Source organism: Artemia franciscana, chromosome 9 (assembly GCF_032884065.1).
Source record: "Artemia franciscana chromosome 9, ASM3288406v1, whole genome shotgun sequence".
Classification (NCBI taxonomy): domain Eukaryota; kingdom Metazoa; phylum Arthropoda; class Branchiopoda; order Anostraca; family Artemiidae; genus Artemia; species Artemia franciscana.
In genome coordinates this window covers 23,578,976-23,592,070 of record NC_088871.1, presented here as the reverse complement: position 1 = coordinate 23,592,070, position 13,095 = coordinate 23,578,976, and the positions used below count along the sequence as shown (strand labels likewise).

The 13,095-nt window shown below is 34.6% G+C and overlaps 1 protein-coding gene and 1 long non-coding RNA gene across 5 annotated transcripts in view; one reads left to right on the top strand and one right to left on the bottom strand.

Annotated features, from left to right (window-relative positions):
- The window catches only part of LOC136031167 (uncharacterized), a 140,820-nt gene that overhangs the window by 17,788 nt on the left and 109,937 nt on the right, over positions 1 to 13,095 (bottom strand). The gene's annotated exons all lie outside the window — the stretch shown is intronic.
- The window catches only part of LOC136031163 (kinesin-like protein KIF28P), a 154,942-nt gene that overhangs the window by 72,857 nt on the left and 68,990 nt on the right, over positions 1 to 13,095 (top strand). For all 4 annotated transcript variants that reach the window (XM_065710502.1, XM_065710501.1, XM_065710503.1 and 1 more), the window contains exons 10-12: positions 5,109 to 5,246; positions 5,734 to 5,888; positions 12,473 to 12,621. In XM_065710502.1, coding sequence (XP_065566574.1) covers positions 5,109 to 5,246; positions 5,734 to 5,888; positions 12,473 to 12,621 — 442 coding nt within the window. The remainder of the gene's footprint in view (positions 1 to 5,108; positions 5,247 to 5,733; positions 5,889 to 12,472; positions 12,622 to 13,095) is intronic.

Sequence of the window (13,095 nt, the reverse complement as noted above, 5' to 3'; positions counted from 1 at the left end):
TTCTTATGTTTAAAAAACATACAGAACAAAACCTTGGAGGCTTAAACAAAGATTTTTGTTGCCAAACGATGAAGCTCAAGAAGTCGCACGATATTTTGGTAAATTAGAGCATTAATTATTTTGGTGTCATATTACTGTTTATGATGGAGTTATCGGGATGAATTCAAAAAGAGCTCATACATACGACCCAAAGCTTTAAAGTGAGCCATTATATACCTCTATCCAATATTACAATAGCCTACTACTTCTACAGGGTCAACCCACGATTTATGAAGCTTAAAGGGATGGGAGGGAGAGTAGATAAGAAGTGGAATTATAAGACTCAGGTTATAGGTTTACAACGATGAAAATTTTTGACGGTACTCTTATCATGATTCCTGACCTTTGTACTCCAGATATGGCACCACAAAGTATCAATTTTGGTGCTTCTACGATAGTATTATAAAGGCAAATGTGTAAAAAGAACGTAAATATGAAAATTAGCTGTTAAATGAGACAAATTACTTTAATCACTAGACGTTTTACGAAAAGTATTAAGGGGTGGGGAGATATAGAAGAGTAGGGATTATAAATGTCAGGTCTGGGATTTTCATCCATGGATTTTATGATGTTACTCTCTTCATTCTTCCCAGTTTCTATATTCCAGAAATACCCGAAATGCACTTTTAGGTTGACAAATGGCACTTTGTGATGACACCATCAGGTTGTATGCATAAAAAAAAACAATATAACAATTAGCTTTCAAAAGGGTCCTTAAAGTTAAATATTTTTTTGTGATGTTCCAATTCAATGCTAGTGATAATGAAAAAAGAAAGAATAAAGGACACATGAGTGATCACCGCGGTCCAGCTTATTCCCCACTCCCTGCCCTATGAAATCACCCTACAGACAATTCTCCTTGAGAAATTCCCCCCGGAAAAGTTCCTTATAGAAAATCTCCTCCTGAGAATTCCCCTCCAGCGATTTTCCCCTGGAGAAGTCTACCCAAAAGTAAAATTGAGCAGTAAAATGGAATAAAGTGGAAATGGAAGTAAAGTGGACAAAAAGTGGAAATGGAAAAAATAAAAAAATAAAATAAAAATAAAATATTTTTTATAAAAATAAAATAATATTTATAAAATAAAAATTAATAATAATTGTATAAAAATTTATAAAAATAAAATAAAGTGGAGTGGAAAAAATAAAGTGGAAATGGAAAAAATAAATGGAATAAAGTGGAAAAAAAGAGCGAATACAAGTGTTTTATTGCACATTACGAAGTGGTGGGTCATTGTGTAGGAGGGATAGCAGATTTCTAAAAGAGTGCATTTCACTGCCCAAATTGTATGAGTATCCAAGAGCCTTTGGATAATTATATGAAGGCATAAAGGGGTGTCGAGTAGGGATTAATCTTTCATCCCCCTTCATTTAGACTAAGCCTGATTAAGCTTGATACAAAGTGATGCCTCCCTTCTTATAGCAGAAAAATTTTCTAACATTTATTTTAAGCTTCATTCAACTAAACTAAATTGCTGCGTATTTCATAAAACTTACGTGCAGTAATGTGTAAGTATGGATCAACTATTATGAAGGAAGAGTGATGGATTATTTCATAGATGAGGGAGGGGGTGGACACCACAACGGATGCATTTTAATGCTGAACTGTCCGAACTCTTATTGAGTGTCCAGATAAATATGGAATTAGCTCTATGGAGGGAGTGAGGTAGAATATGATATCTAATTCCTCTTGATTTTAGGGAATTGTTCTGATCTACGTCTTTAATATTCCAGTAATAAGTAATCTTAAACCCTAAAATCAGCAGAATTTATCTGGTATCGGAGGGGGACTGCCCCCTTCTCGCCCGTCCCCCGTTGTGATCGTAGAAAATTTGGAGGATGCTTGTTCGATCGAAAATTGAGAATTCTAGGGTCTTTTTTGAACAGTCAAAGCTGATTGAAATGTTTCCAGCTCCTGTCCTTGAAAATATTTTGATATTTGGTCCTTTTTGTTACCTATTAAGAGATCTTATCAACATTTCTAGTTTCCCATTTTATTTAGAATAGCTGAAAATGTCTGTAAATTTGTATTTAAGGATGACATAGCCCTCAGAGTGATTGGAATATGGCTAGTAAATCGTTTGAACTGTCAATTCTTTGCAGACAAATCTTAATAGTAGAAAAAAGGGAGCATGATTGATCTTTGGAGTCGATTAGAATGAAGTTCTTACGGTTTAAAAAAGTACAAAATTTTTTCTATTGCCCTGTAAATTATCTTACCCCTTTGATATCGTATCAAATTTGAGATCTTTTTTGCTCGAAACTTTGGAATCTTTAAAAGTTTACCTTCGGAGTTGATATCCCCTCTCAGCCCCAATTCCAAACTTTTTTGTACCCTGATATGATGAATAAACCCACAAAAAACACCAAAAAACTACAGTAAAATAAATATGTGAAATACATCTTAAAATCCACCACATATTCTGCCTGTGCTTTGGAATATTAGTGGAATGTCCCAAAATTCCTTATTTTCTTCAGTATGTTTATCTGTCATATTTTTTTTGTAACTGATCAATTTTAAACGAGGAAGGAATTTTCCTGGTAGGAATTTTCTGGTGGGAATTTTTCACAGGTGGAGCGTGGGTTTTTACCGCGGAAGAGAGTTTTCAAGGACAATTTTCTGACGGGGAATTTTCGAGAGAAATTTCCGGAGAGAAAATTTCCAAGGACAATTTTCTACAGGTAACTTTCTGGCGGAAATTTTTCAGGGGAATTTTAGACTGAGGAGGCTTTAGGGGGCAATTCTCCTATGGTGATGCTCTTAGTCTTGTGCTACCCACGCAAAAAAGTGATTCTTCTTGATGTTTAAGGTGAGGGGCTGTAGTTTTCCTATATGGAGTTTTCGAGAATGAAAGTGTCAATAGTGTAATTTTCATTTATCTCCGACGCCATTTTTGAGGACTTCAATACTCTTTTACAATATTCCTCGATTTTTTTTCAAAATAGTATTTGACTATTATAATTAATCGAAATACTAAATCATTCCTGAATCAGCTTCAAATGGTAATTTTTATTCACAAGAATGTTTTTAATACATTTGTAATCGTTTGGTTACTTTGGCCGTGTTTTACTCTTTAGCTCCAGACCTGCCTCCCCCCGAAAATCCCCCCTCGCTGAAAATACCCTCTCCCTCTAAAAATTCTCCACTAGAAAAGTTTGCCAGGATAATCCCCTACCCCCATGCATAATTCTGCCACACGTCAAACTGAGAAGCCACAGAGAAAGTACAAAATAGGTGCCTCAAAATTTAGATCGGATGTCCTAAGGGGTATCATAACCACTGGATATCAAAAACAGTTTTATGACAGGAGCTCGTTGGTTTCCATTCACTCTTGACTTATAAAAAAGGATTAGAACTCCAAATATCTGATCTAATGAGGGTTCTCAGAGGTGTCTACGACCACGAGAGAAAGATTGGGCATGATGAAAGTTATCTTCACTAATTACTTTCTGATAACTTTCTTGATAATAGCGTTAGATAGTTATCAAAAGCTGAAGTAATTAATTAAAATTTATAAGTGAGGTACTGAATAGAGCAATAGTAAATTGCATGTTAATGGATATTTTTGGCTGATTGAATTTTTACATAGTTCTTTAAATTATTTAAGAAAAGTTTATTTTCCTATATTTTGTTTATGGTTAATTTTTAGCTTTTAAGTAAATACAGAGCTAATTTCTCTCAGGAAAGAGAGAACCCAACATTATCTATTAGAGATGAGATCTCCACAATTTTCAACTCGAAATAGTAATTTTTGAATAGGCGGAAACGATATTTTTTTTTTGTTTTAGCTAGTTGGTGGTTTAATGTCAGTAATTCGTGGGATATCTCATTATGCAAACATTAAAGAGTTATTTTAAAGCTACGAAGCAATAGAGAGATTCTTGTATGCCTTACTATCATTTGCCTTACTATTTATGCCTTACTATTACCTTACTGTATGCCTTAGCTATTGAAAGCAGTTTTTTTATTAGTCTCATGGTAGAAAAAGACATCTAGGTCTTAGTCTTTGTGGCAATACTATAACACTACATATCACTATCATAGGCTCTCTTCGGCAAATCTTTTTAGGGGTGGGGTCCAGTTGGCCTCAAAGTCCAGATATGTCCCGCTAATTTTGGAGGTGGTCTACAAAATTTTGTCAGTATCACTATGTGGCATTTTGTTCTTGCAAGGTAATAATGGGTAAAAAAGGGAATTTGTAAAACGGTTGCAAGGAAAAAAAAAACAACAACACAAAACAGCACATTACGTGGTGTAAAAGCAAAATTTTAGTCTGTATAAGATCATCATAAACATAAAATAACATCACGACGAACGTAGTATTATGGTTAGTTGATTGCTGGTGTTTTATCTATTTGATTTATTGCCAAGAATTTGAATTCAGAGATTTTCCGTTTCTAATCTTTCTGAAAACTTTATATTTTATCGTCAGTGTGCCTCATTAAGTGCTTTCTTTCTTGAAGCGTTATGATGAGGATTAGGTCACATATTTCGGAACGCCATTTTTTCTTACCAAAGTGTTTGCTAATTAATAATCGTAGTAACTAGTCAACTGAGGAGGAGGTAGTTCCACTCTCATTAAGAACGTTTCATGTTCGTTTTGTGTTTTAACGTGGATCTTCACTATCATGAGAAAAAATGAGGGGGCAGTTCCACTCTCATTAAGAACATTTCGTGTTCATTTTATGTTTAAACGTGAATCGTTACTGCCATGAGAAAAACAGAAATCTTTTCTCAGATTTTTCTTGGACTTGGTAAAAAGATCAAATACAAATCAATTTTCAGTGAAAAGTTAGCTAGAAAATTTCTTTTTTTTTCGGGGGTAGTGAAGGTAGAGACTGGTCTCTGATGCTTGAAACAGAAGTATTTGCCTTGGATTTCAATGAAGTTTTCTTTTTTTGGGATTAACCGTTTTGTTGCTGGTATTTTCATGACTTATTTTTAATCAAAGTGCTTGGTCACCAAAAAGTACGCAGCACTTGGGTCAAAGGGTTGGGAAAGAAGAGGGGTAGTCGAGGCTGTCACCGCCTCTTTTGCTTTTGCCCCCGCATATAACATTTTTTCTTTACAGGATCAATGAAAAACATGCATTTCTAAACTGTAAAGATGGTGGTCATTTGGTAATATTAAGGCCAGTTAATGCAGCCTGCAGAGTTTTGATCAATGGCTCTCCAGTTTACAAGGAAACAAAATTACATCACAATGATAGGTAAATTATTAAGACATGTAAATTTATTATTTTATCAATATTGAATAATTCCTCCAAGTCTTTTTGCTCCCTTAAATTATTTAGAGATTAAATTTTATTTATAAAAATTAAAAAATTGAGGATCCAGTAGTCAATATTCACTTAATCAGTGACTTAGTTTGGCCCAAACCTTTGAAGGAGTATCAGTTACGTTTAGTAAATAAAATTAGTAATGGAAAGTTGTGCCCATATTAATGAGTTTAGGCTTAAAATGTGATATTTGTACTCTTAAAATTAAGCTGCCAAACTAAGATATATTTTTCTACAATTGTTTAATGTTTTGAAGTAAATCTGTAAGTTTTGATTGCACTTTTTTGATATAGGCCAGAATCTTGAAAAATTGAAAACCTTGAAAAATTGTATAACTTGAAAAGTTATTACAACTTTAAGAAAGAAGAAAGACGAATATATTGTATAATGAAAGTAACTCTTATATCTTTAATTTCAGAGTTCTCTTCGGGGGAACCCAGCTTTGGGTGTTTAAAAATCCCTTGGAAGGCGAGACGGTTCGTCCATCTACTGTTGATGTTACGTTTGAATATGCACAACAAGAAATTGCTGAAAAAGCAGGTTTAAAAGTTAGCACAACACCTGCAAATACAGGTTTGACCTAAGAACATCTTTTAATATTTTCAACTTGGAGTTTATTATTTATCCTTAAAAAAAGTCGAAAAGAACGGTTTTGGACCTGCAAACACAAGAACAACTCGAAACAAGAACAAATTAAAAAACAAGGGCAACTTGAGAAATCCCAACAAAGCTTAGGAAAGCAATTTGGTTTTGGTTTCTAATTCAAAATATTAGAGTTTGGAGCCTAGCAACTCACAAGTCATATGGTTAGACTTCTTTGCCCAAGCTTGTATAGTCCATCTGAGGTCTTATGTCTTCACCATTAGCCATATCTACTGTCCAGTTTTCTATTTTAATTTTTTAACATTAAGGATTCTGTGTCACCAGAACAAACTTTAACGTGTCTCTCTCCCGGCCATTGGCCTAGAACCGAGTCAAAATTAAATTCCTGCGTGACTTTTTTGAAAACCCATTTTTAAAATGTCCGATTTATACCCGATTCCATTCTAATGAACGATTATATGGACTCGAAGGTCCTGGGTCTGTTCACGCAGGGGCAAACATAATCTTGTGAAAACAAAGAAAGGAAATGATAAATGAAAAGAGGAAAATCAAATAGGTGAAAAAACGAGGATTTTATCAGCCAGTTGCAAAATATGGAAAAACAAGCAAATATTTCGACAAGGACCTCTGCCGAGTCGTCCTCAGTGCTCAAAAAAAGAGGAAAAAGAAACAAAGGAGAAACAACAACAAAATCTAACCTTCTTAAGTGAACTGTACGAGAGGAAAAAAGACACTGAATCAAACAACAAAAACCAACTTGAAATCAATGAAAGAGAAGTTATCAATTAGATTGAATAAGTATCCTTTGCCTTGCAACAGATTTCGCCTGTCTACAATTTCGGTTTTCATTAGATATTCGGACAGGTTGTCTTAAATCGGACTGGGCGAAAATATTCATAGCGTCTTTTAATATTAAATTGTAATGAATTGGGCTTAAGGAAATATCTCCCCTGTCTCAATTTATAGCTAAATTTCTTCCATTTACGGTAGATATTAAAGTTGCTTCTTCAAAAAGAGCTAAATGGTAAGGATTTTTGTATATATGCTGGGCCGGAGCTGAATCAAAGTTGTCATTTTTATTTTCCAATCTCAGGGACTTATCTATTGAATTTTTGTGTTCATGCAATCGTTCTCCTAGTTGTTGATGGGTCCTGCCAAAGTAAAATTTTCCACATGAACATGGGACTCTGTAGACACCACTACCTTGCATAGAGTCCGTTTTATCCTTTCCCGAGTTGAAAAAATGTTCAACTTTTTGTTCAGTTTTAAAAGAAACAGAGGGATTATGTTTTTTTTTATAATTTTCCAAGTTTGTCGCTGAGTTTCGAGACATTTTTTCAACTTTTTTAATAATTTTTTTAGTAATTGCTAATGCAATAGTCTTCTTGACGTTTGCAATGTTGGGGAAACTGGGATCAAAACAATTACAACCATTCGTAATTACCCCTTGGAAAAAGTAGCCAGACGTGCTTTACGAAAAAAGTGAATTCATATAAAGGAAAACTGTATCTGACCATTCCCTGGCTATTAAAGCTAAAATTGTTTCGAGGATACAACTGCCATGAAAAGATGCCCACCCGTGATCCGTGTCCGTGATCAATCTAATGTTTTCTTAATTAATTTTGAGAATACAGTCCAGAATTCAGTTTAGAGAATTCAGATTAGTGGTGATATCACCCCTAAAGGTATATTTACTGAACTTTTTGGTAATTTTGAACACAATGGCTATCTCAAAAGTTTTACCAGATATTGAGGTTAGAGGGATGGGGGTATGTGGTAAAAAAGGACAAAGAAAGGCCTCCTTTGCTCTTTGATCACTTTCGAGCTTTAAAAAGGCGCTAGAAATTTCACGTTCCAGTCGAACAGAGCCCTTATCAGTGCCAAGATTATTCAATAGGGGTAGGGTACTGTTCCTAGGAATATTTTTTTGTATATTATAAATTTTTTTACTGTAAGACTTATGACTGAAGTTTCAAGGTGACTAGGGGAAAAATTAGGTCATTTTCAGCTTCCCTTATATCTCTTCACTTACAAAACAAAAACAAAGAATGATCCCTGAAAGCTCCAGCCAATTGCTTGATAAATAGTTTGTGGTAACAAAGTGCAAGCGAGGAACGACTAGGCCCAGTAATATCAGAAACTCTTAAAAAGGGAATTTGATAACAATAGATACACCAAAGAATTGCCTTTTTTTTTACTGACTCCACATCAGTGAAATTCATTAAGTTTATTATTACCCATTAAAAGTTGGGCACCTGAGAAAATTAACCCGATTCATAACATGGATAAAAACACTCCCCAAAATCAAACAATCTTCTTAATGAAACTCACATCAAACAGTTCGTGGTAACGAACTGTAGTAAGGAGCGACCTGGCTCAATAGTAACCGAAACTCTAAAAAATGGGAATTTTGATGCCAATAGTTACATCAAAAGAATTGTATTTTAATACTGATTTTAAAAATATACGTTTCATCAAGATCAGTTATACCCATCAAAAGTTACGAGCCTGAGAAAATTTGCCTCATTTTTGAAAATAGGGGGAAACCCCCCTAAAAGTCATTCTATCTTAACGAAAACCACGCCATCAGATTCAGCGTATTAGAGAACCATAATGTAGAAGTTTCAAGCTCCTATCTACAAAAATGTGGAATTTCACTTTTTGTGCCAGAAGACAGATCACAGATGCATGTTTATTTGTTTTTTTTTGTTTTTTCCCCGGGGGTGATCGTATCGACTGATTAGTCCTAGAATGTCGCGAGAGGGCTCATTCTAACGGAAATTAAAAGTTCTAGTGCCCTTTTTAAGTAATCAAAAAATTGGAAAGCAACTAGGCCTCCTCCATCGCTCCTTTTTCTCAAAATCTTCCGATTAATTGCAATTAATTATTATGCAAGTTTCTTTTTAATTATTTATGCACGGAGAGCCAAGATCAAAACATGCTTTAATCCAAAAACGTCCAGAAACTAAATAAAAAAACAAGATTTTTAAATGAAAGTAAGGAGCAACATTAAAACTCAAAACGAACAAAAATTACTCCGTATATGAAAGGGGCTTTTCCTCATCAACGCCCCGCTGTTTACGCTAAAGTTTCTTACTGTTTTAAAAAGTAGAGTGTAGAGACTCTACTAGAGTGTATATATATATATATATATATATATATATATATATATATATATATATATATATATATATATATATATATATATATATATATATATATATATATATATGTATATATATATATATCTTTTCATAAGTTAAAAATACCTCAATTTTCTAATTTTTTCGAATTAACACCCCCCCCCCCCGAAAAAAGCTCCCCCAAAGAGAGCAGATTCAGTCCGATTATGTCAATCACGTATCTAGGACTTGTGGGTATTCTTCCCACCAAGCTTCATTCTGATCTCTCCACTCTAAGCGTTTTCCAAGATTTTCCGTTTCCCCTTCAACTTCCCCCAATATCACCAGATACGGCCGGATTTAAAATAAGAGCTCTGAGACGCGAGTCTCTTCAAATATCAAATTCCATTAAGTTCCGATCACCCATTCGTAAATTAAAAATAACTCATTTTTTTCAATTTTTCCTCTCCCTCCAGCCCTCTGGATGATTGAATTGGGGAAAGGACTGCTATCAAGTCAATTTGTGCAGGTCCATGACACACCTACCAATTTTCATCGTCCTAGCACGTCCAGAAGCAATGTACTCGCCAAAACAATGGAAATCCCCTACAACTCCCCTAATGAGAACGGATCCAGTCCATTATGTCAACCACGTATCTGAAACTTGTGCTCATTCTTCTCATCAAGTTTCATCCCGATCTCTTCACTCTAAGTGTTTTCCAAGATTTCCGGTTTCCAAGATTTCTGTTTCTCCCCGCCACCCCCTATATCCTTGGATCCGATTCGAATTGAAAATGAAGCATCTTCAATGTTCCCTCCTCAATGCCCCGCTCTTTACGCTAAAGTTTGACTCTTTCTCTCAAATCTACTTTTTAAAACAGTGAAAAAAATTAGCATAAAGAGCGGTGCGTTGAGGAGGGCAGAGGCCCTTTCATACACGGAGTAATTTCTATTCGTTTTAAGCTTTGACGCTATTCCTTACTTTCAGTTAAAAAATAATATTTTTTATTTATTTAATTTCTGAATGTTTTTGAATTAAGGCATGTTTTGATTTTGGCTCTACACACATGAATACTTTAAATGAAATTTGTATATTAATCTTTTTTGGCTAAATGGCTTTTTCTTAGTTTTGATTGGACGATGTTTAGAAAAAGGGGTGGGGGAGGAGGCCTAGCTTCCCTTGAATCTTTTGGTTACTTAAAAAGGCAACTAGAACGTTTAATTTTTTGCGAGCGTTTTTGTTAGTAAAAAATATACGTAACTTAAGAATTAACTTACATAACAAACTTCTATATTCGTATATTTTCATTGCGTATATGAGGGAGTTTGCCCCCTCTTTAATACCTTGCTCTTTACACTAAAGCATAAATTTTGTCCCAATTCTTTAAGAATGACCCCCTGAATCACAAATGCCGTAGAATAAATAGTTGAAATTACTAAAAGTATTTTAGCATAAAGAGCAGGTATTTAGGAGGAGATGAAACCCTCATATTCGTAATAATTTCTGTTCGTTTTGTTCTAATGTTGTTCCTTACTTTCAGTTAAAAAAACTTTTTCATATTTATTCTTTCATTGTTTTTTGTTTTAAATAATGGTAAAAAATCCCGCTCCCCCTCCATAGAAATTCTCTCTTCCCATGACTAATTCCTCCATGGAAAGATCCTCCCACGTAACCCCTCCCCTCAACCCCCCTAACCAAGAAAAAAATTCCTCTAAAAACGTCTGTACGCTTCCCAATAACCATTACTATATGTAAACACTGGTTAAAGTTTTTAACTTACAGCCCCTTTCCCGGGGACTGTGAGGGAGTAAGCCATCCCCGAAGACATATTCATTAGGTTTTTTTGACTATGCTGAGCAAAATGGCTATCTCAAAAATTTGACCCGTTAACTGTGGGAAAAAATGAACGTGGGAGGGGGTCTAGGTGCCCTCCGTTTTTTCGGTCACTTAAAAAAGACACTAGAACTTTTAATTTCCATTAGAATGAGCCCTCTCCCAAAATTCTCGGACCATTGGGTTACTGCAATCACTCCTGGGGGGAAAAAGCAAAAAAAAAAACAACAACAAACAAACGAATAAACACGCACCCGTGATCGGTCTTCTGGCAAAAAATACGTAATTCCACATTATTGTAGGTAGGAGCTTGAAAATTTTACAGTAGGGTTCTCTGATACGCTGAATGCGATAATGCGATGGTGTGATGGTGTGATCGCTTTGATGCTATGGCTTTTAAGGGGTGTTTCCCCCTATTTTCCAAAATAAGGTAAATTTTCTCAGTCTCGTAACTTTTGATAAGTAAGACTAAATTTGATGAATGTTATATATTGAAAATCAACATTACATTCCGATCCTTTTGACGTATCTATTAATATCAAAATTCAGTTTTTTAGAGTTTCATTTACTATTGAGCCGGGTCGCTCCTTACTACTTTTCCTTACCTTGAACTGTTTGATCGTATCTTTTCAAAGGAGCTTGGTTTTTCTTATAGAATCTCTCAATGTTGGATATGATGCATTTTGAAATAAGTTAATTAAAATTATTACAAGTTGACTACTGACTTCTGTTCTTGGTGACTATCAAGATTACAACCCCCCAAAAAAGAGGAACATTTTTGTCTGTGTCTAGCTAAATGTGCTGTAACTAATTGCTGACCTCAAGTAGGTGACAGTTGTTTTAAATCAAAATGCTCTTTTCATTTCCTCTCTCAGTAGTGCACTCCTGAGTTGCTGTGGGCCTTGTAGAGGTCCTGAAAATTTCTAAAACTACCGACAGTAAAATAGGAGAAAAATGACTTATCTAAATGTCTCTGTCAAGCAGCCAATGTACGTTTGTATTATCATATAATTTACGCCCCAAACGCTGCCTACTTATTGAGAAGAAGCCAAATGGATTTTAGACGCTTAAGTTGTAAGGTTTTATTTTTTTCAGAAACATGAAGTTTTTCGAAAAAGTTTCCAAATCTGACCAACTTTTCAAAGAAAAACTCTTGTAATAACTTGGATCTTCGACGTTCTCTCTGGGGCTACTTAGAGATAATGTAGGGAAATAGTTACATAATTAACGTGAATAATCCTACCATGATGACAAATGCATTTGGACATGGATTTGATGTTTTTTATTTTTGGATTTTGGTTAAATGGCTGATTAGATGCATATTACTACCCTCTCCCTGGTTTCTCGCCTCCTCCCTAGACTTTGAAAACTCTATTTCCGTATTTGCATTGAAAAATGTTCAAAAAAGCTACAAAATAGCCTCCCCAAATAATATTGAAAAATTATGCCACCTCCCCACTTGTTCCGTATTGACACCCCATTTACCTGGGAATCTTCATGTGTGAAACTCAATATGGTACTATCTGTTATGACAGTGAATTTGCTAAATCTACTGTAGGATACAATTCTCTATTTTAATTTATCTGCTTATTATTTAGATGCAGCCCAGTTACAGGAAGATCTTCTTTTGGTAATCCCAGCAGTAGAAGAAGCCAACAGCATAAGTGCAGAATTAGACAAGAGAGTAAAATTTGAGATCGTTCTGGTAGCCCCCAAGGTGTTAGGGTCAGAAATGAAGCAAACACAGGTAATGTGATCTCGGTAATTAATGTGTCTAAACTATTAACATTGGTTCGCAAGTTTTTTATTTACAGTAGAAAACATTAAGAACAATGTAAAGTCTCAAGGATTCACTTCTTACACATAATTGTACCAGACTTTTTTGTTCAAGAATTTTCGTTATATTGTAATTTTGTGAATAGATCATATTTATTGAAAAAATTAAATGAGTGAGAATATTGTAATGCAGTAAAAATCAAGTTTTTACACATTGCCCTTTTAGTTATGAAACCATATCTCTGTTTGTGAAGAATATCTCAGGTTTTTACCATTTTTATGTATTTATATTCCTGTACAACCTATTGCCTCTCTGTCTTTCCTTCTAACAGAGTTTCTTGATGGCTTATCGTGATTGGACATGAGAAGTTTAAACTTGACTCAATTATTATTCTTATTAAATAAAAAATTTTCGAATTAAATAAGAGATTCATGTTATTTTGAA